Genomic DNA, 23,729 nt, shown 5'->3' on the forward strand with positions numbered 1-23,729 from the left:
CTGGGTTACCTATGTCAGTAGCAATTAATTCATCAACCTGAAATAACTGAGGTTGTTTTCTTTTCTTAAATAGAAGAGGGTAAACAGAGAGTGAAAATAAAGGAACTCATGTAATCACCTTGGATAGCTGCTGTCCAAACTCATCCAGCTTCTGCTGCAGAGGTGTGCGCTCCTGCTCTGTTGCTGCCATCTCGTCTCGGATTTTGCCGATCTCTGTGTTTCCAGCTGTGGCCACCACCACACCAACAGCTTTACCAGCTGCAATGTTGGTGCCCTGTGGAGGGGTATTAAAAAAGCAGACAGAAAATGAACCATATTACTCAGTAAGATTCTCAGCATGGAGGTAGAACTAGTTCAGCAACTATTGAGAGAGGTCTGTCACAAAGACAGGAGAGGGTAACACGCAACAAGTGTCAACATGCAGAAAGAGTCAACATGCATCAGACAGAGAAAGCAAATAAGGCTTACACGATTCCTCAAACCACTAATGGATTAGACGAGATTTCCATTGATACAGTTTTCACACACTGGAGGTTTGCCAGTTAACACGTTCGCACGTTAACGGTTCAAATATCATGATTATTAATGATTTAACAGTGTCCCAAATTTGATGCAAGTCTTTATTATTCAGATGACTTTGCAAAAATGATGCATAGTCTATAAAATATTGTAATTTTGTCAAAACAAGCCAGAGGGCTAGTGAAGAGGGTGTTTAGTAAAAACAGGTAACTGGTGCGAAACAAGAACCATGACGTAAACATTGTTGGGAGCCTTCTTTAGACACATATACAGCGCATTTGGAAAATAATGTATTTGATGCTGCATGTCAGCAGGAATATTAGTAAAATGCCTTCTTCAGAACCATGTGAAGAGACAAGTTTTTTTTATTTTTAGGAGTAAAAATTGGTCGACGCCTCATTCTAATGAGGTGCAAATCAGCAACACCCCCTTCCCACACTCTCTGGGTGAAAGAGATTTTTAATAACTTAAAACTTGAAAGAATTCGAAATACATTAAAAGGGTCATCTTGTAAAACAGAGAGGTGTGGGGCCACTTCCTTATTTATGCAGAGTTTTTTTATTTTCCCACTTGTTCCTGAATAGGATCCTGCCCTGTCCTGCTGCTTGCCTCTGTTTGTCAATTAAATGAAGTCTTGTAATTATTGAATTGATGTATGTACTTCTTTAGTGTATCTTCTTTTATCTTCCTTCTCCTGCTCTGCTTTGAGGACTGAGATTACTCTTCATAGCAACAGCCATGATCCATAGTATGACCAGACTGACCACCATGTTTTAATGTTGTCTGTTCTTGTTTGTTGATGTAAATCTCTCAACACTGTCACTCATAAGTACTGTGAACCTATTACCTCTTTGTGTACAACAATTTAATAAACAAAACTGTTTAAAAAAAGGAGTAAACATTGGAGTATTGAATTAATCTTAACAAAGGCTAAATGCTGATATTCAACAATCAAGCCTCACAAAAAGAGAAAAGGTTGCCACAGGTAACTTTAGGGAAGCAGGTTGTTTTTCCTCTTTAAGTATTTTCTTCTTTTCTTTCTTCTGCTGTCTCTTACTCCAACAAAGACCATGTTGTCAACAAAAGAGCAACTGATGGCTACAGTTAAGGAGAGTACACAGAGCACTTGAAAACTCAATCTGTTTAATGATCAGTTTTGATGTAAAATGAAATTGTGACGACTCTAAAAGCAAAGAAATAAGTTAATATCTAGGGGAGGGGAAGGGTGTTGACTTCAAAGGGGGTGGTTAGACCAAAAGTGTACAAAACACACTGAACAGACTAAACAGAGATGTGTGTCACTCACAGAGAAGAGCATGTTCTTCTTGTCCTGGTTGACTGCCCGAGGGTCAGGCACTGGGTCAGTGTGTTTGATCACAGACACTGACTCTCCTGCAGACAGATGAAACAAAACATTAAAGATGGAGTTGTGATACTTTGTTCACACCTGGGCAGATATGTTGTAGTGGACACGGCTTAGCAGGCCTGAAGATGATTAAATAATGCACTGCCTCTGCCTTTGAAACGGTGTATCTGATGAGCACTTGCACTTTGTTCGTCTTAGCGTGTAATCAACTCTGCAGGCTCTGCACTGCACTGCTCTGCTCAGACTAACACAGGGAGCATGTAACATAAGGTCTGGCCATGAATGGGGAGGGAAGAGAAGAGGGAAAATAGCTGAAACACTAAAATATCCCACGGAATTCACTACCAATTAAGGCAGTACAGGCAGACACGAGTCTTAAGGACTTAATTCACATGGCCCCTCTCTTGTGCATTTTACATCCTCCAATATACTCCCCCTCCTAATATTTTCCATCGACATCACTCTTTTTGATCTTCCGTCTACAGATTCATTCATTTGCTCTTCCTTTCCTCCTTATCTCTCATGTGTCTTTGTGTTGGAATGGACCGAGCCGCCATGACAACAGAGTGTATGAGGGGCATGTGCGTCAAAAGGAGAAGAAAGTGGTTTATTCTTCTTCTGTGTTGGGGTTGATCAAAAGAGGACAGGCGGTCTCACGGGGAACATCCATTAGGGCAGTATGTTAAATATGAGGGAAACATGTGATGGAAATGTACCAGTGTGATGGTAAGAAAACAAACAAGAGAAAAACTTAACCATTTCAAACAGTTCCTACCTGTGAGAATGGACTGGTCCACCCTCAGTGTGGTTGACTTGATAGAAGTCAGCCTGATGTCTGCAGGCACTTTATCACCAACTGTGGACAGAGACAACAAAGCACAGGAGACACTTAAGTACCTCTCCACAAACATGTTAATGGATCTGTCTACAGGTGGTTTGATACTTTGTACGACCACAAGAGGATCTGTGATGTTCAGTTTAAACACTTTGTCCGGCATTTCGATGTCCCTCATGAAAAAGGATACGTCTAAAACAAGAACATCTTCATGTAGAGGGATGATACTTTGAGATAAGAGCAATAAACAAACACAGAGTTACCACACACAGACGCTAACGTCTTGGAAATACAATAAAATGCTCTGTTATCCCAAATCATGCTCCGTGAGCGTGATAAAATAATCAAACTCAAGTTATTTGCTTGAGAGAGGCTGAGAGAAAGTCATCCGTTCAAAAATTATTAATGTTCCACTCATCTCCCTCACGAGACGCAAATAGATCCCTGCTCATTCTTTCCACTAACACAAGGCTTTGGTGATCCTAAGTAAAACAAATGTAAAATGTAAATATACACAAAGTTCCAAACAAGTGTTTCCTCTGCAGAGAGCAGATTAGCACCACTGACACTACTGACATTTATTAGCTTGGTGTATAAGGAGTTCAAGCGTTTGGACTACTTTCTATCATTTTGCATGCTGTGTAGGTCCGATTTGTGCATCAGCTTTCATTGTTCCTAGAGTTTATGGTTGCAGATTCCATCTATGAGACTTGGCTGATAATACAAAATGCTATTATCTCTTGTAAGGTCGGATCAGGAATGAAGAATCCAAAGAATCCCCCAGCGATGCGTTGATATTCCAGTAAGCCTTCAGATGTGATGGTTGAAGTTGTAATGAAATTGGAGAGCACGGTGTAAAACGCCACTGTTAGGACAAAGTGAAACATTGGTTTCATCTTACAGTAGGATATCACGCAGCTTGAAAGGATGAAGGTAAAAGCATTACAAAGCAAGGACCCAGAGGCTCTTAACAGATCCCTCTGCGGACAGTGGTGACAGACATGTAAACCAACCCTTGGGCCTCTGCGGTGCCCTTCTGAGTGGAGAGGAAGAGAAGAGAAGAGAGGGGGGTTGGTGGTGGAGAGGAGAGAATGAGAAGAGGGGATCAGATGAGTCCTGCAAAACACACGTCCAAAAATGGGAAAACTATTTTGATCAGTTGCAAACGTGCTGCTGGATTTGAGGCAGGGGGACTGATAGGAACTTCTGTTTAAAGCAAGGAAACCTGTTCTCCGTCATGTGTGTTTAAATAGAAACAGAGGGATGTTTCCTTGTGTGCGGACTCTTTATTCACTCCCACCAATCTTATTTGACTTTGGGACAAACATTGAGACCTAGATGAGGATTTTGAGACTTTTTCAAAGAACTAAAAAAACAGGACAAACAACACATCGCTGCATTTTTGATGCATCTCTCGAGCAATACTAGTCATCCAAAAAACAAAGTTATCACACGACTGTAAATACACCGAAACATGTGATAACCCTGAGTTCATGGTGAGTGATAACGCTTCCGTGCTGGACCAGCTGCACTTCCAAATTTGGTCCTGTGTTTGACCAGATGCTGTCAGAACCTCTTCATCATCACCTTCCTCTTCAGACTACATCCCTCTTAACTGACAAGAGACAGTGAAGGAGATGAGCAAGCGGAGCATGAGGGGCCGACACAGAAGAGATAAGGAACAGTAGTCTCCGGGGATGTTTAAGAGGAAAAGCCCAGGGGGGACAGTTTCTAAAAAAGTAACTAATTAGAAACCCGCCTACCTTAAAGTACTCGTAAAACACCCCCCTATTTACCACCTGCTGGCGTATGCAGGGACAAAGGTCACAGCAAGTAGAACAGGCCATTTTTACAGGCACAGATTAGTTTTACAGAAAGAAAACATCAGACCTATTTAATACTTTTCAGGCCTTTTGAATCAAAACTTCATCAAAAACAAATTGAGTCCTCAAATTGATGAACCCACTACACTTCAGTGAGGAAATCAACCATATGATCAATCGTCATTTGTCTATAAAAATGACTTTAACTGTTGGTGTATGCTCAAACATTTAATTGCACACCATAAAGAGTTATTTTGCAATTATCAACAGATATGAAGTTCAGTGACGCAAAATTTGCAGCTGTTTCAACCCCAGCTCAAGCACTCAATTATCTCTCCCTTGATCTGACATCGCAAGCTCTTTTTTTAGCGTTTCCTGGGAAAGAGTGGACAGCCTGCGGGACAGGGAACTTTGTTTCTCTCACATGAACAAAGTGTTTTATCTGATGTCCGTTCTCTGGAGTACGGGGCAATTGTCTCTCACTCTGGGGATTGTTTTGAGTTTGCATACATTGAAAAGTGTATGCGCTTGTAAAGCCATAAATCTGAATCCCTACTGTTTCACCTCAAAGTACTCACTGTGGTTGACACCCTTTCCTCATGTGACTGACAGGGTAAACCTTCACACATCAGCACCAAACTTTTCAACATGGGGGGTCTTTTGAAACTTTAAAAGGCCTTAGGGGGGTTGTATATTTTCCCTCTCGATGACTGGGACTCCCTGATTTGCAAGCACGTAGGCCTGTAGCCTCTTGTGACCCTTCATGGGTTCCTCCAGGCCTCGAGGGACTCTTTACTTCTCTATGAATGGAAAAATTATAAGAGAAAACCTACACACACACACAACCACACACGACACTGTGCCGTTTCTGTGTGTCACAATAATGCAGCAATGCCGTGAATAGCCACTTGCACGTAGCAATTCTGCAACAGCACTGTAAGTAAGTACTGCCATCATCATGTCTTTGCACTTACACATTGGACGCCGCAATGATTTAATGTCGGTGTCCCAGTGTATGATTTGCATTGATTTACAGCATTGTGGAAGCACAAGAGGCACCGTGTGTAAACACTCAGCAGGAGCTCTGTGTACACAGACACACACACACACACACACCACTGTTCAACCCCGCCGGCTATAACGCGACACACTGCCGTCACCTCCCCCCAGTTATGCCTCTGTTACTACCTCAAACAGCAGATGAGGCAGAAAGACTTCAAGAGACGTGACAGCGGCACAAATATCCCACCTTGAGCTGGCAACACGTAAGAGCCTTAAATGTAAGAAGAAGCTCAGAGGATGGAGTGATGGAATAGACAGTCGGTGGAGGACAGGCAAAAACAAACAGCAGAGGTGATGACAATAAACAGACAGTCTCATACTAATATACAAAAGAAAGGACATTAAGACATTAGGCCATCTGCAGCACAAATGATTGACCACATTGCATCTGTAACTTCTCTAAACCTGACATCCTGTCCTGCCGTCTCCTCTCACCTAACGCTGGACATTTACTCAGACCGGGGTTCAGATAAAATCCACAGGCCAGGAACGTGATCACTCTTGCGTTTAATGCTCATCCAAGTCACACACACACACACACACAGACAGAAAGATTGAGTTGGAGGAGAGAAATAAAAAAAGGAATAAAAGGATATTTAATCCCTCAACACAGGATGTTGTTGCTACAAGGATCAAGGCCATCACTTTGGTAACAGACAGAGAAACTCTGGTCCAATAAGGAGCTGCAGTAAAAAGGCAGAACAAAAGATACCGAAGACTCAAAGAACTGTTAGTGCTGCTTCAGTGGATAAATCCACCAGAGTCCCTTTGGGTTCTAAAGGAGTTCTTTTAATATTCAAAAGGTCCAAATGGTGAATGAATGGCACGTCTAAAAGGACAGGAATAATCAGAGCAAATAAAAGACAGCTTTAGTAATGTCACATCTTTAATACTGTCTTGTATAGAAAGAAGCAGTGGATGGTGTTCCGGTTTCAATTGCATCACTGGTGTAACGTCATGTTGTCTGCCACAACAAGGAATAAGCAAAACCGTCATCACTGCTTTGATCATGTTTTGTTTTTTTGTACACACGTTTTAACTTTAGTGCACACACAACAGAGATTTACCTCCTCCAACACCAATGCAGCCTCAGTGGTGGATAAAAATTGGTAGTGTAATGGAGTGATTTGTGACCAACAACAACGTAGACTGACTCCAGGGCCCATATGCACGTCCAGCTATTACACAAACGGGACCATTAGTCTTAACGCACCATTATGGAACGGCACATTTGACCGTAGCGTTAGCCGCATGCATTGGAGGATTAACTAATTGCACCATGAAAGCGAGGCTGGTGCAAAACGTCATATGTCCAGGGAACCCTTCTGGAAAACCCTGATCCAACAAATTCAAACTGAGCATGCCTTCAACGCATAAACAACAATAAACATGGCGAGCGGTACCGCTGTGACTGAGAGAACATGAAGAAAAAACTATTTTTCAGTGGAAGAAGAAATTAACATTTTATTAGAAGAATATAGAATGAACAAACAGATACTATCAGAAAGTCAATCCTCAAAGATCGTCAAAGATAACAAACAAGGAGAAAGGGAAAGTCTGTCTGAAGATCTAGAACCGGGTTAATGCGTGTGGTGTTTCTGAGCGCACAGTAGAAGACCTACAAAATAAAATCAGCAACATGAAAGCAGCTTAGCGCAACAAGCACCACCACCAACGTGGTCCAGGTGGAAGACCACTTGTCCCCCCATTGAAGGATGAGGACTTGTTAACGGAGTTGTTTGGGAAGGATTCACTTCACGGTGTTGCTGGTAGGTTACCAAGAATTGTGTCACGTCTCCTAAATCTAAATTTGCTGTATATTTCGACATGGTCATACTTTTCCAAAGGATTCATTCGATCCCTAAATATCCGTTGTCTTCTCATATTTCGTCTTAAACGGTAACACATAAGCACGATGTCCTCCATCCTTTATACAGACTAACAGGTGAGGTAATCCTGCCGTTAGCACTTGTAATGGTGGGGTCTACTGACATTAAATGTGATGCTTTGTTGGGGTGTTAACCTGACTCATGCAGACCGCTAATCCATGTCTTTTTCACCATTAGTACAAACGACCCGTTTTCACCGCTAATGGCTGATCATTTGCTTGTTCATGGTCACTAACCAAAGGGCATTGCCGCCGCCTCCTCAGGCTAGAGTGGGTGTCAATGTTTTACAATGACATTGACCTGTGGCACAGTAAGAAGGTAAACTCTTTTCTCAGTTTGTTAGTTTTGTATATTAATTTAAATTCCTTTTAAATACATTTTCTGACAATATATTTTCCCCCTCAAAGCTGCCAGCTCAGAACTACCCCACTGATGCCAAAGGGGGGCAGGTATGCCCTGTCCAGAGAGAAGAGCAAAAGGCAAACTCTGGAGAAATATACCAAATTAATTAATCAGCTTTTAGGCCGACACAGCAAAAGGACTTCTTTTAGACAAGTAAGCAAACATTGCACATGTCCATTTTTCAGAGGAGAATCTTGGCTCGCCCGTACCAAAAGATGTCTGATGTTGACCGGGTAGTCGAGACAGCAGTTTTTTGAGATGTCAATTAGAGGAAAAGGAGCTGGAAGTGTGTCTGTGAGAGGGAAAGTGAGCACATCCCAGTGTGTTTCAAAAGAAGGAATGATAAAAGCACATTCATAACACAATGCAGTGCTGAGTTATTCAAACACATGACACACTGAATTCCACTAAGTATTCAACACTGTCCTCTCCAGGAGCACCTGAGCTGGTGATGAAGTTATCACAGCGCTGGATCTTAAAGTGCTCCATATAAAACAATATGCCAGATCTGATGAGGCGCTTTGTGTCTGGTGTTACACTCATATGTCATCAAGACTTGCGCAGCACTGCGTTGAGTAGACGGCGTGTCTCTACAGCTGTTTACACAAACACATGCAGACATAGCTTTTTGAATAAGTAAACACAGCTAGACAGCCAGTCAAAACTGTGATAGATCGATACCAAGCGGCAACCTCCGGCCGCGAGAATCAAAGCCAATGCGTGAACTAAAAACTGCAGTTCCTCGAGTGTCCGCTTGAGGCTGGCTCCAGAAGTACCGGACACCACATACATACAAATAAACAAATAAAAAGATGGTACAAAAGACGAGTGTAGTCTGGATAGCTCATTTCTTGATCAGCGCACACTGTCCAGGGGGTGAATTTTTTCTAGGGATGCACCAAAGATCTATTCGGATCCTCTGCACTTCATGACGACTATACTTGATCTGCGTTATAAAGATCATTACTTGGATGTGTGAATAAAGCAGCGTGCACGAGAAATGATCCAGGCCAGGATGGATGCAGAGAACCTGCTTGGAGACGGAGAAGCGCACAGCACAGGAGAAGGACAACAGAGCGCAGAAAAAAGGACTGGTCTCTCTGAACCAGATGAGGGGCATGCACCCTCGTTGTCTGATATGTTCAATGAGATCCTTGATTTTAGTGAGGTTAGTACAGTCAGAGCCAGAAATGCAATGGTAGGGGAGACCTGGGACAGTTGTAACACTTTTGACATTTCTGTCTATAACTTTGAGCTCTTTTAACCCAGTGTGTTCAAACTAATAAATGGTCTAGTAAAGGCCTGTGCAACACAGACAGAAAATGCATGGCTTATTCTCAAAACCAAGGAGTGAAATGTTACAACTGTCCCCAGTCTCCCGACTAATAATTGGCATAATCATTTATGTCAGTGTTTCAGTTTTCAGCCTTGTGTCCTCATTTTCGGTTTTCGGTTTCGTCCAAGAATTTTCATTTTGGTGCATCCCTAATTTTTTCATAACGTGTAAATTTCAAAGATATTAAGATTGCGACTTTTTCATTATGGGAGGCACAGCTGACTTGACTGACAGGCGGGAACACTGTAGCTGTTGGCTAGGAGGCTCAAAGCCCGCCTCTTTACCTCACACCAACATGACAGCAGTTAGGTTGAGTTCAGCATATCCAATATGGTTCCCGCCAGTGATTGGCTTCAAAACAGCGCTTCAGAAACAGATAGGTGACGTCATGGATACTACATCCATTATTTATACAGTCTATGATCGATACTGAACAGCCTAAACCTGTTAATCGACCGCGTTCTGATTACTTTGTGACCTCGGAGGCAAATCTGTCAGACTTACGACTACATTTACGAAACAGCTTGGCGTCGTAAGTAAGTGGACAGTAAATCACATGGCTGTAAATATGTACAAAAAGAACTGCGATCAGCTTATTTGATTCAACTTCCTTCCCACCAAAACATCAAAATAGGAGGTTGAATGAATGCACAACAGTCGCAGCAGTTCAACTTGGAGAACAATGAGGAAATGTCTGCAGGGTTTTCAAAAAGTCACACAAATGTCGAGTGCAGCAGTTCATGCTGAGATCAATCAGTCTTAAGAATTAGTCAGACAAATCTAATGTGAGTGGCTTCATTCAGTCTTAAATTGTCATTTGTTGGAGGCTGGTTATATTTATTTGCATATGATGCAATACGTAAAGGAATACTCTCCTAACTGTGCAGCAGTCTCACTGCAAGGCTACTGTCGCTATAAGCCATGATGCCATGCCAGGCAATTACATAAGTGCTGATCATGGTTTTAAAACCAGCTGATTCCTCAAGTCTTCATTGGATGTAAATAAAAAATGAGTGCACTGTTGCACAATATATTTTATACAAGATTAATGAATCAGTCCTCACTTATGTGCTCGAAAATCACTGTGGCAGTAAGTCATTTCAAATTTCCAACTTCAGTGATTTATTGAAGTGCAGATCCGTGCCACTGAGTGAAATCCAAAAGTGCTGCTGGACGGCATCGAGCCACACGGAATAAATCCATAACCGTCACTTTAAGACAAGACTATCAAGAAAGGTAGAACATCTTTTCATGGACCCTACCCCACCGACCTTTGCTTTTAGATAAAGTCAGTTTTTCATGGGATATGACATAATCAGCAGGGACAGAGACAGAAAACACAAGTTGGTTTTAAAAAAGTTATTAAGGGGCCTCTGAGCAAAAAGCTGTAAGAAAAAAACACAGAAAGCCTGAAGAGCGGTGACGCAAAAGGCATAAACACATGTGGCACTGTCTAAATTGAGGTTAGCCAAGAAAAGAAGCAGTTAAGGAACAGATTGGCCCTCTGCTCTGTGTTACATAACTGCTTTACGTACTTGGGACGACCATTATTTTGAAAATGTCAAGAGAGAAGAACAGGATGAGGGATCAGCTGTGTGTGTTTGAAACGGTAAAGCGTGCATCATAACACTGAGGAAGAGGTTTACGGAAATCATAACCCATGTTATCTTTTCATGTCCTGCAGTCAACGATAACATCTGAGTGTTGAATTAATGCCTTCAATTTATCTCTTATTCATTTCCAGAAATGCAACACTGACAATTATCATCGAGACAGACCAACAAACATGATGTTCTCTTCTGCTAGAGCCAAGTGACTGACAAAACTCTTAGTCAATGAGAGGAGTCTTTGTGGATGCCACCAAACTAATTCACAATAACTTAAGTGATCTGTCAACCTTCATCAAACCATCTGTTAAAAAACCTTGGATTCATTTTTGATTCAGCCCTCACTTTTGACTCTCAGGTAAAATCAGTGGTGAAAAATAGTTTCTTCCAGCTCAGAACCATCTCAAAGTTAAAACCAGTTCTTTCTCAAAACGACCTTGAAATAGTCATCCATGCTTTTGTTTCATCACGCCTTTAATATTGCAACTCCCTGTACTCTGGAATCAGTTAGTCAGCCATGTCCCGCCTGCAGTTACTCCAGAACACTGTAGCAAGGCTTCTGACTGGTTCCAGGAAGAGCGATCACATCAGCCCCGCCTTGGCTTCTCTCCACTGGCTTCCAAATCGCTTTAGAATTGATTTTAAAATTTTGCTTTTTGTTTTCAAAGCTCTGAATGGTCTGGCTCCACCTTATATAACTGACCTCCTGAGCCATTACAAAACCTCCAGGCCAGTAGGTCTTCTGACGTGGGTCTCCTGGCAGTTCTCCGGTCAAAATATAAACTGAAGGGCAACCACGCTTTTAGTGTAAAGGCCCCACGTCTTTGGAACAGCCTCCCCTCCTCAATGGGGCCGCCCCCTCTGTCCACTCTTTTAAGACTCGCCTCAAAAACACACTTTTATATTTTAGCATTTGAGTCCTCAAGCCCTGAATAGGTTTAATCCCCAATGCTTTCCTTGTTGTCTGTTTGTCTCTTTTTGTATGTATTGTACAGCACTTTGGTCAGCTTCTGCTGTGTTTTTAAATGTGCTTCATAAATACATTTCACTTGACTTGTGCAAAAGAGTTTGATTGATCAATCAGTCCCAACCTAGCATACACTGGAGCTAGCCAGTGTGTTTAATTTAATATTAACTTAACTTAAACGACTTATGTTTTGAATTACGATTTGTCAATCTGGGGGGAAACAGTCTTGGCCACACGTGGAGACTCAACTCAGTAGGAGCCAATATGAATATATTTGAATAAACAAATATCTTAATCTTACAAAAACAAACCTTTGACAAACAAATTGACTCCAACCTATGCAACTCTTGCCCCTCTGAAAGGTCAGAGTCCCAGCAGTGATCCATGTCAAGTCTACATTCAAGTAAACGTAAGAACCATCTGTTCTCCTGGATGAGCCTTCTGTCACTTTCCGTTTCATCATAAACTAATAAACAAGCAAACAGAGAATAGGAATTCATCTCTTCCCACCACCTGCTTGTCCCAGTGGTCTCTTAGCAGAGACTGATACAGATGTTTGAACAGATGAAAAGTTCAGCTCTTCTACCTTCAAACACGTTCTGAAAAGAGAGGCGCTGCAGCAGGCGGCTGGACTCCAAAACATTGTGGAATAATAATACTTGTTGAGATTCAGAGACATCGACTTAGGTAGGCAACCAGCCGAGAGGGACACTGCTTTATACACAAAAAAAAAAGAGATTAATACTTTTAATCTTACCTGCCACTTCCACAATGTCTCCAGGCACAATGTCCCTGGCCTTGATTCTCTGGACACTCTTCCTGTCCTGGCGGTACACCTTCCCCATTTCTGGCTCATACTCCTTGAGAGCTTCAATAGCATTTTCTGCATTTCGCTCCTGGAAAATGTTACAAACAGTACACATTAAAGAGATGTCTTATATGGTGTGGCTCTGTTACTCCAAATCAACTGATGAAAGTAGACTTTACATAAAAATACAGCAAATAAACTAAGTGCATCTGAAAAGTGGTCTTTAAGGGAATGAGAAGCAGAATTATGTAAACACTGCGGCGTATTATAAAAGGCTGAAAAATGTCTTCTTCTTGCCCACTCAGTTCCTTCTTAATCAGTCTTCACTTGCACTTTTTTGTCAGTGCTGACGTTACCTTGCCTGACTGATTGCTCTCAGTGTGGACAGTTTTAGTGGCGGTGCTCAGCCCTGGCTGGCAGGCAGCACTCAACCAGACACGGCAAGACAGGGCTGCACGACCCCCGGGACATTTGGAAGGGGGCAGCAACAAGGACACAAAGTCCCTGAGGTGGCTGGCAGTAAAGGTGAGAGCTTACAAGGTTAATGGAGGCTACAAAAGACATACAAAACAGGGACTGCAACGAACTGGGAGGAGGGGAGGGGGCTATTTTCAAACATGTAAGGACAAACAAACAGGCCCAAAAAAAAGCCCTTGGCTTCTTTGTCACTCAGACTTTGTTTGCTTTAAAAAAGGTAAACAGCCAGCAACAACTCCTGAACTGCACAGACCTCAACAGAGCCCCTCAACAGAGCCCTCTTTGACTGTTCAATTTACAACCCATTCGAACAGAGACCCACCCAACCTGACAGGTGTCTTCATTGACCAGGGAGACTGTGGGGTGATTTACAATGTAGACCAGAGACTATCCATAAGTTATTAATTAATTATCCCTGAACTCCTGTTTAGATCTCACAGCGTGGAGGTATTAATGAACCTCACTAATACGGATTGTTTTCAGGGCCGTTCTAAAATTGATAGGAATGAGTGCCAGGGGAGAAAACAATGAGTTGTCTGTGTTCAGATGAGTGCCTCCATACACCGCTGCTGCTGCCTTTGCTTTAATGCTTTGTGTCTGTAATTAAAGTGCATGTTGATGAATCAATACCGCCTCTCAAAGGAACTGCAACAGTAACTCCAGGGGGTAAAACCCAAGACTTGGCAGCCACATGCAAACACAGGCATAAAAATACATCTGCACCAGTGCCATTTAAAACATCCGATCTTTAGGACTGAATGTTGCCCTGCTCAGTCAGAGGGTAAGAGTTAGGGTTTTCCTCAAAGGGTAGGCTAATGAATGAGAGTCAGGATGTATCAAGGGAGAGAGAGGGAAGTAAAGCAGGACAGGTTTCCTGGGTGACTGAGACAAAAAGGAGCGTATAACATCGGTGGGTATTTTACCCTGAGGGTCCAGTAGGATGTATGCTGAATGTCAGCGTAGCCATGTTGGATTTCTAATTTATTTCAAGCTAACACAAAGAACCTGAGGATTTTTCCATTAATGCTCCTTCTTTGAGAATGATATTCAGCTTTACACTTTGTATACACATTTGGTGACTATTACAGTTGAAGGGAAATTCTTTGGAGGTACATCTTCTCTCGTTCATGCATTTATCTTTAGCAGACTGGACTACTGTAACGGGGTCTTTTCAGGACTCCCTAAAAAAAGTCCATCAGACGGCTTCAGCTCATACAGAATGCTGCTGCTCGAGTCCTAACAAGGACCAAGAAAGTAGACCACATCACTCCAGTTCTTAGATCTCTACACTGGCTTCCTGTCTGTCAGAGAATAGACTTTAAAATCCTGCTGATGGTTTATAAAGCACTGAATGGCTTAGGCCCAAAATACATGCTGATCTGCTGCTACATTATGAACCACCTTGACCTCTGAGGTCATCAGGTACTGGTCTGCTTTCAGTCCCTAGAGTCAGAACGAAACATGGTGAAGCAGCGTTTAGTCATTATGCACCACATATCTGGAACACACTCCCTGAAAGCTGCAGGTCTGCTCCAACTCTCACCTCTTTTAAATCAAAGACTAAGACCTTTTTATTTGACACTGCCTTCCTATCTTAGCTCATTTTAACTCACTTTAACCTAATTTTTATTTTTTAACATATTGCCATATTTGTCATTTTAATTGTGTTCTTTTATGCCTGTCTGAATGTTTCCAATGCTTTTAATGTTTTAATGTAAAGCACATTGAGTTGCCCTCGTGTATGAAATGCTCTATACAAATAAAGTTGCCTTTCCCTTCCTTGCCATTTATCCTACTTTTAACCCTCCTGTTATGTTGCGGGTCAAATTGACCCTTTTTAAAGTCTATTTTAGGCAATATGTGCCCTCCAAACCAGCTAAATACAGCATAAAAATCTGGGCAGCATGTGACAGAAGAGGAGTCCATGATCTGTGAGAATTAAAGAACACCAATGGACCAAATCTTGATTTAAATGGTTAGAAATTGAGTTAAAAACTAGATTTAAAAAAATTTATATTGGGATTTTTTGGGGTTCTGACAATTTTGGATTATTGAATATGCCCCGGGTCAAATTGACCCAGGAACATTATAGCTGCTCCAGAGAAACGAACATAACAGGAGGGGTAAGTAAAGTCTGATTAACGTTTGTGCAGTGTACTTACTATTTTCACTCTGGCTTTAGGCTTTCATAAAAGTATTATAACGTTGCTTGCTATGTGAAACAACTTCCACTCCTCAACTTTAAACTATACTACTATATAGAACATTATGACTTAACCTTGTGCTACCTCCAAAGCTCACCTAACTATTCAGTGTTGAGTGATGACTTTAAAATTGTAAATAAAACTACGGTCTCAGCTTTGAGGAAAACTGCTTAAACATTTCAACAAGTGTCAAACATTTAGCTAAACACAACATGATTTTTAATAACCACATATAAGGTAGCTTTGTAAATGTGATGCAATTACCTGCCAGACTCCTACAATGGCATTTGCTATGAGAATAAGTAGGATAACAAAAGGCTCCACAAAGGCTGTAACGGTCTCTTCTCCCTCCTCAAACCAGGCCAGTACCTACACACAGAACAGAGAGAGAAAAATTAGCAACATTACATACACCAGAAACAAAGAGTGAACAGACTCATTTCAGATACTGAGCTCAGACGGTCTCACTGGATAACAGAAGATACTTTAGAAACTTCCACTTTGTGAGTATTATCCAAATTTATTATCTTAATAAGGGCTTGCTACATATTTGCTGGTGATGATTAGATTATCATCATTCATTTTACAAGACATCTGACTTGGCAATAAACCGGATTCTGATGATGTTTTAGGAGGGCACTTCCACCCTTGTGTTATTTGTGCTCTTCGATTAAGTTCTGCCAAAACCTCACTTAGAATTTCAAACGTACAGCGGATTTTAAAGATCTCACAACTGTTTAATAATTCTTAATAAACGCCAGGCAGGGTTCTGCGAGTGTTGCAGAAACTGGGCCAAGTGTGTAAGGAAGTCATTTCAGAGGGAGTAAGAGAGTAGTAACCGCTCTCCCCTCTTTTAGAATCTGTGCCAGGAGTGAAGTGTGTCAAATGATACGCCAACGGCCTCCTTTCTTCTACTCCAACCTGTTTAAGCATGGCCAATCACACATCAAATTCAATTCTCAGTCTGTTAAACAATGCAGCCTCTATCAGTGCTGTGTAACTGAACGCAGAATCTAATCTTCAAATATAATCATATTCAACTGCAATCAAAATGTTGTTGTGTTAAAAGAAAAGTAAATGCCTTTGCATTTGCTTGTGGGAATGAGTGCCAGCCATGGACTACAGGCAGTGATTTATAAGCTTTGTAACTGTAGCTGGCTGTCATCATCATGCCTCTGTGACTGATGTTATGACAGACAATAGGCTGACAGCCAATCCAAGTAGAGAGAGAGAGCAGAGAGGGTTGAGCTAACTCTGTGTCACATAAACTACACTGCGGTCGACGCTCGCTGGTGTCAAGAACACAAGTTAGCACAAGTTATGCCTGTCCGTCTTTGAACTTGTCATGTTGTTCTCGCATTAACAGAGAGAACACTGGGCATTTAAGAGAGAGGGGTGTGGAGAGCGTGGAGGCGAGTTGACAACAGGAAACTAAAACATGAGAGAGATATGCAGACTTCCTAAGTGTCTGTCCGTTTTGTTTTGGAATAGCCTAAAACAGGACATGTGCTGCCTCGTCCAGCAATGTGCAATATCATCATTAAGTCACATTAACTACATAATTGTTGGTTATTGATGTATTGACGTGATCTCTGTCAAACAACAGGCAAGAAGAGGCAGCAATGACTTATGATCTGCTGTAAAAGCATGTATACAGCAAAGCTACATTCCTTTCACCCATCTTCATCACCTCTCTGCATTAACTGTAAACACACTGATGGTAACTTGGCCCATATGATTTGGTTCTGTGCGAAGCTCCGTAAGTTTTGGTCAGAAATCTTTCTTTGCTACTCTGAGGTTTATGGCTATAACGTTCCTTCAAACCCAGAAACAGCCATTCTCGGCTGGTTGCAACAGCTGGAAGCTCTAAGCCATTTGAAAACCTCCTCAATTCAGTATGGAATGGTAATTGCAAAAAGAAAATGATTCGAAAAAGTTTGGAACAAGGAGGGACCGCCCTGCTGTGAGGCCTGGCTTACAGAATTCTCCAGTACCTTATATATGGAGAGGATCAGATACGAGTTGTTGGGCAAAACAACGAGGTTCAAACAGATATGGCAGCCCTTCCTGGACTACATCACGGCTCTTAGAAGACCCACATGACACCTCAATGCCTTTGCCCTTTAATTACACAATATAATTGCACAAAATGATGACCATAGCAATATGTAATTTAGAGTGCTACACAGAAGAGGTGTGTGTTTTGTTTCTGTTTGTTTGATTGTTTGTTTTTCTGTTTTTTTTTGTTTGTTTCGTCTTGTTTTTTTGTTTGTAGAATGGGATGGGGGAGGGGGGTATTGTTCTTCTTTGTTAACCTTCGGAATGTTCTATGTCTTCTGAAAAAGCTTTAAATCTTCATCGTCTTCTGTGTTGTGTCACTGGATAGATTCTGGCAGCCTTCTCCACTCTGAATAGCATGCTTCCTAAACTCTGATCTGCACTGAATCAGTCTGAGCAGACACTTGAGATGATGCATTTGTGCAAAGATAGTAAATTAAACATGGTTGTGAAGATGAATAGCAATGTTTCACTAAAAGAGTGGTGTGAAATGATGGTGACTACAAAGTGACTGTTGTATTCGAGATCACAGTGGGGAATTAGGCTCTCTAAAACACCCGATCTCATTTCAACTTAATCATAAGTTAAGTGTTATGCACACCTCTTCAGGCGGAACAACAGCCACTGACTGCTTCTCATCTTCATACCACTGGCTCCCAGTCCATCACAGGATTGATTTTGAAATTGCACTGTTAACATACAAGACCCTAAATGGATTGGCGCCATCCTACTTGGCCGATATCCTTTATGTTCACAACCCAGCTCGAGCACTGAGGTCAACAAACCAGCTTCTCCTGGATGTGCCTAAAACTCAACTTAAAACCCGGGGCCACCGAGCCTTTGCAGCAGCGGCCCCCACGCTCTGAAATGGCTTGCCACTGCATTTTCGACTGGCCCCCACTGTTGAATGTTTTAAATCTTTGCTGAAGACCCATCTTCTCCTCGTGAGGAGGACATGAATACCCCGATATGTTGTGTTGTTTATTGTTGTCTTTATGTACTTTTTACCTTGTAAAGCACTTTGGCCAACACTGGTTGTTTTTAAATGCGCTATATAAATAAAGTTGACTTGACTTCATAACATTTCTAAAGGGGTGGCTCGTAGAACTTCAATCTATAACTCACATTTTATTCATTAAAGAAAAAAGTAAAGTTCAAAGATTCATATGTAGTGACTTTAGTTACTTACAAAAGATATGCAGGCAGCAAGTAAAAGGATCCTCACGAGCAAATCTTCAAACTGTTCAATGACTAGTTCCCATAGAGATTTACCTGAAAACAAGAGGTAGGTTAAAATGCATGAAGGGAGGAGTGCACAGTATTATCGGCAAATGAACTATCGAACATCGGCCAACACGCCAATATCCGCCGATATAATGAACCGATACACTAATGGGCTGCTGCATACATGTTGGGCTCATGTTTGAAGTTAAATTTGAATTCAGTCAGCAGTCAGTAAGGTACATGTAGCTGAATAATTTAGACACATTTACCATCAAAGAGTAAACGGTTTGATTTAATTGCTTTACAGTTACACTTTTCACATGTTCCCTGTGAACAGAGGTTAGGTTTACTTACTATGTCAAATGTGAAATCGGTCAAATTTGCCCTGGTTGTGGGTTTTGTTATGATTGTCTCAGGGAGAGCATCATCCAAGTTTTAAGTAGGATGTATCTTTTTATATGAACGCACTTTTCAGAAATAAATATGCAGTTTTAAGGATTAAGTATTTTTCTTATTTTGCACAAGAAATGAATATTACATAACAAATGTGATAAGAGTATCATCATAATACTGTACGCTAACTCCAATACAGAAGAGGATTGTTGATCTCTGCAATTAGGTGTGCGGAAAAAAATATCGTTAATCGGCTAAATGAGTTGTAAAATATCAGCAAAAAACTCAACATCGTGCATCCCTAGTATGAACTATTTCCCTTTCATTATAATCAAACAGGATTAGGAAATCGTGCATTATTTCAGAGGTCCACTCACCCTCCTCAGCTGGCAGCTCTGCAGATCAGACCATTCAGACCGCAAACAGGAGAGATGAACAAGCAGTTAATTTCAGTACTTGTCAAATGTAAGAGCACAGTACTGGAGCAGTAGCAGTGTAAAAAAAAAGGAGTATGTTTTGATATCAGCCAAGTGAGGAGTCCCAGAAATGACTTTCCAGTAATTCAACATACAGATAGACAGATAGACAGATAGATAGATAGATAGATAGATAGATAGATAGATTTTATTTCAGACCCATAGGTCCATATCAGCACAAGAGTAATATAAAAGACTTTAAACAAGTCAAATATATGTCCAGCAAGAAATAAAAAGATCATATGACAACAATTTACACATTGATTTTGATTAAAGCATAAAAAGGCATTTGTTCCAATGTTTCCAAAAGCATGAAAATACCTTGTGCCACTTAATGTGGGCTGAGTGATCTCCCTTAAAATGTCTGAATCAGCTAAGTGACACATACATTTATACATCAGATTTCTCAGTACAGCATGAAACGTAGGGACATTATTTGATACAAACATAAAACTTGCACTGATCCATCTTAGTAGTTTAAGGAAAATTCGATATGCATCATTAAATGCTACCTGAAGCTTTTTCATTGTAGCTTTTAACTGTAACTGCACCACTCATGGGCAGTGTAAAGAGGAAGCTCTACAAAGCTCTGTTTTAACATTATCTGTCCACATTGGAAATTTACGTGCCAGCATATTAGTCTGTGCGTAAAGTTTACAGCACTGTCGCTGCAGATCATCATCATCACAATGAGTCATCTCTGATAATGTGCCACAGATATGTGACTTTGTCCACTACAGATCGTGACGTCAACACTTTTCCTTTTCTGCCCGTTACAATAAACCAGGAGTCACTACGGGCCATGACACCGGCACAGTGAGGCGACGTGCTTCAGTCACTCAGCTCCTTACCGTTTGCTCCGAATCGTTCCCGTTGTTTCTTCACTTCCTCTAAACTCAAGCCCGTGCTCTCGTTCACGTTAAAAAAGCTGTAAACTTCTTCCACCGTCTTTGTGTGTGCGTTGTCCATGGTTGAACGGCCACTTGAGGACAGCGCTGCTGGTCCCAACCTCGACCTGTCACGGTTCTCTCCTCCCTCGTGTGTCACTCCCGCACTCAAAAATACAAATACCTGTAAGTGTCAGGGCGAGGCCTCACTGTGTACACTGTTACCGGTTAATTATGTGTTTCACAGGCGTGCAGGTGCCTGGGTGAGTGGAAGGGTTAGCGGCTCCTGGGCTAACGGAGAGCTAACAGGCTACAGCTAGCTAACTGCTCTTCTGAATCCGCTTCAATTCGCCGGTTGAGCTCCGCTAGCTTTCCAGTCAGACCTTGAACAAACGATTCATACTAACATTCCGGTGTCGTGTGGGTATTCTAGTGACGTCCTGAAAGAGAACGAGTTCCTGAATAAATTGGTCCAATGCGATAATTTAAACATGTGGCTGAGTTACAGCTCAGTTCCCTTCACTCTGCTGTGTGTTGCGGAATCACTGGCGTCCTCATCGGCACCGATCGCGTTTGTCCGCTGCAGTTCTCGCGTGTGTCGAATGCGGCGTTCGCTGTCCGCATGTGGAATCAGCCCATTGGCTGGACAAACCGGAAGTCCCACTCTCTCTCTCTCTCTCTCTCTCTCTCTCTCTCTCTCTCTCTCTCTCTCTCTCTCTCTCTCTCTCTCTCTCTCTCTAACAATGATAATAACATTAATCATAAATCGCATCAAATAATACACATACATATATAAACAATATAATATATTATCCCATCAAAGCTAGATCAAAAACAAAAGTCTGAAACAAAATATACAATATATATTTAAAAAATGATAGATCATTATAAACGTTAATTGATTTAATAAAATAACAACAAAAACAATAATCATAATAATAATTATCATTATTATTATTATCACCATAAAAAGAAAAAAGAAAAAGAGAAAAAGAAATAATAAGAAATAATAAAAATAAAAGGATGAATCTCTCTCTCTCTCTCTCTCTCTCTCTCTCTCTCTCTCTCTCTCTCTCTCTCTCTCTCTCTCTCTCTCTCTCTCTCTCTCTCTCTCTCAATTTCAATTCAATTTGCTTTATTGGCATTAACAAAGACATGTTGTTGCCAAAGCACATAAGATTCATACACATATACATTACATATATATAAATTACATATTATATATTTCATATTATATACAGTTTTTACTTGAGTACAGTACTTAAGTAAATTTTTTGAGTATCTGTACTTTACTTGAGTATTATATTTTGGGGATACTTATTACTTTTACTCCACTACATTCAGAAGACAATTATTGCACTTTTTACTCAACTACATTTCTATCAGTGCTCTAGTTACTCACTACTTTAGCTTTGAAGTCAGCTCATGAATTTCCTTCTCTTTTCCGAAATCCTAAGACAGTAAACTGTGTTTGTGTAGTTCTGTTTGTCTCAGTGGTTTAGTCGTACCTGTATATCCTGTGTCTCCATGGTTGAACGTGGAGCAAACACAGAGCAGATTTCACTCAGATCAGGCAGTTCATGTAGAGGTGGTAATGATGGCTATAATGCTCCACCTGAGCACCCATGTCCATATCTTCAGCCCGTGTTAGAGGTTTTTGAAATGAAGAATGATACTTGTTGTTTGAAATGTTCTCCCTGTTTCCCACTCTGTCCAAACATACAAACATTCACTGTCCAACCTGAGAAAGCGTGTTGAGCTACGTAACCTTTGTTTTATTCCAGATGAACATTTCAAACTAAGTTGTCTGTGCTTAGAGTAACTTAGTTTCTGTTTTTATTCCAGGATTTAGTTTTTAAAGATTTCAAGTAATGGTTTCTAAATAAACATAATGTAACAGAATATACTCCTATGTATTCTTGACTGTGCTCATGCTTTGTGAAAATACAATGTTTTGAGATATTTTAAGAAGTACTTTGAATACTTAAGTATTTTTAAAAGCAAGTACTTCAGTACTTTAACTCAAGTAATAATCAGACAGGACAACTTTCACTTGTATTGGAGTAATATTTGACCTGGAGGATCTATACTTTGACTTCAGTAATGAAGCTGTGTACCTTGTCCACCACTGATTATATACATTACATATTTTATAGGCATTAATAAACAATGATGTCACCCATACAACACATCTCAATGTCCTCACTTGATGCAGTATGCTCATAAAACCTTCAGCTAAAATCAGATATTATGGGATGGTGTGTCCCTCAGGCTGTGACAGGCAGACACATATTTAGCAGCCAGAGGAGCTGCTGACCCTTCCCCCAGGAGAACTGACAGTTTCTCTTCTGGGGTTAATGTTGGGAAGTTTGTTACTATTGTCGTAATTTCCCTGTAGTGGGAATCTCTTAGCAAAGAGAACTTGCTGCAGTGGAGATCTCTGTCTCTATGTCCACTGTGGAGCAGTGAGCACATAGACGCTCCTCTCTGGGCAGCCATGTCTGTCTGTGTCTCCCTGTCCCTACAGCTAGCTGGTGGTCACTAAGCCTGTATTTGGTCAGGATACGTCGTTGTTTTGTATCTCTGACACTGTACAGATATTCAGATCATTTATAATCACGGTTTAGGGTCAAATAACAATTCATTCTACTTTGGGTCTTTGTTCTACATACAGATCTTTGGATCGCTTCATGATGAGTTTAATTTGGTTGTGTTTTGGATCAGTGCTGATGGGGGTCTGGCTGATTAGCTTCCTCACCAGCTGACTAAGGGGACAGTTTTCAGGGTTCAGCTCTTGGGGTTTTTAGTGCTTTAAATTGAAGTGAGTCTTTTGGGCTTAAATTTAGATGTGTCTAAAATTTGATTGCCGCTTTATGAATGTTTAACAGTAATGAGAAACGTCCCAGTTCTGCTCGGCAGGCGTTATTTAAAGTTTTTCTTTGAACATGTAGAATTCTTCCACAATTCTTCTCTCTCTCTCTCTCTCTCTCTCTCTCTCTCTCTCTCTCTCTCTCTCTCTCTCTCTCTCTCTCTCTCTCTCTCTCTCTACAACAGAAGTAAATGTGCGTCTATGATGTAAAGTCGTTGTCCCTACATTTAAGGTTTAAAATTCAGCACAATATTTAAACACCTGCCCAGGTTTAAAAAAACTCTTGTATTAGATGCTGCTTCAAAATGTCAGCGTTTTAAAATAAATTACACTCTTCAAATAGATAATCTTCTTATCAGCCCTTGACTGTTCACCATATTTTTAGTTTCAAGTACTTGACGGTTAGATAATAATAATAATTAAAAAAAAAACACTTTTGATTCATCGAAGTCTATCACACAAGTCCACAGGTCAGATATTCTTCTTCTTGTCTTATGTTGTTACTACTAAGGAGCTGTTTGAGAAGA

At 41.0% G+C, this 23,729-nt stretch overlaps 1 protein-coding gene across 1 annotated transcript in view; it reads right to left on the reverse strand.

Moving 5' to 3' along the window:
• The window catches only part of atp2a2b (ATPase sarcoplasmic/endoplasmic reticulum Ca2+ transporting 2b), a 31,732-nt gene extending 10,789 nt beyond the window's left edge, over positions 1 to 20,943 (reverse strand). Inside the window, exons 1-8 of the mRNA XM_034709022.1 lie at positions 20,298 to 20,943; positions 19,348 to 19,365; positions 18,543 to 18,625; positions 15,560 to 15,664; positions 12,564 to 12,702; positions 2,661 to 2,741; positions 1,826 to 1,911; positions 119 to 274 (exon numbers count right to left, since the gene is read on the reverse strand). Of these exons, the coding sequence (XP_034564913.1) occupies positions 119 to 274; positions 1,826 to 1,911; positions 2,661 to 2,741; positions 12,564 to 12,702; positions 15,560 to 15,664; positions 18,543 to 18,625; positions 19,348 to 19,365; positions 20,298 to 20,415 (786 nt within the window). The 5' untranslated portion in view covers positions 20,416 to 20,943. The remainder of the gene's footprint in view (positions 1 to 118; positions 275 to 1,825; positions 1,912 to 2,660; positions 2,742 to 12,563; positions 12,703 to 15,559; positions 15,665 to 18,542; positions 18,626 to 19,347; positions 19,366 to 20,297) is intronic.
• Between the last annotated feature and the right edge of the window lie 2,786 nt (positions 20,944 to 23,729).

Source organism: Notolabrus celidotus, chromosome 19 (assembly GCF_009762535.1).
Source record: "Notolabrus celidotus isolate fNotCel1 chromosome 19, fNotCel1.pri, whole genome shotgun sequence".
Taxonomy (NCBI): domain Eukaryota; kingdom Metazoa; phylum Chordata; class Actinopteri; order Labriformes; family Labridae; genus Notolabrus; species Notolabrus celidotus.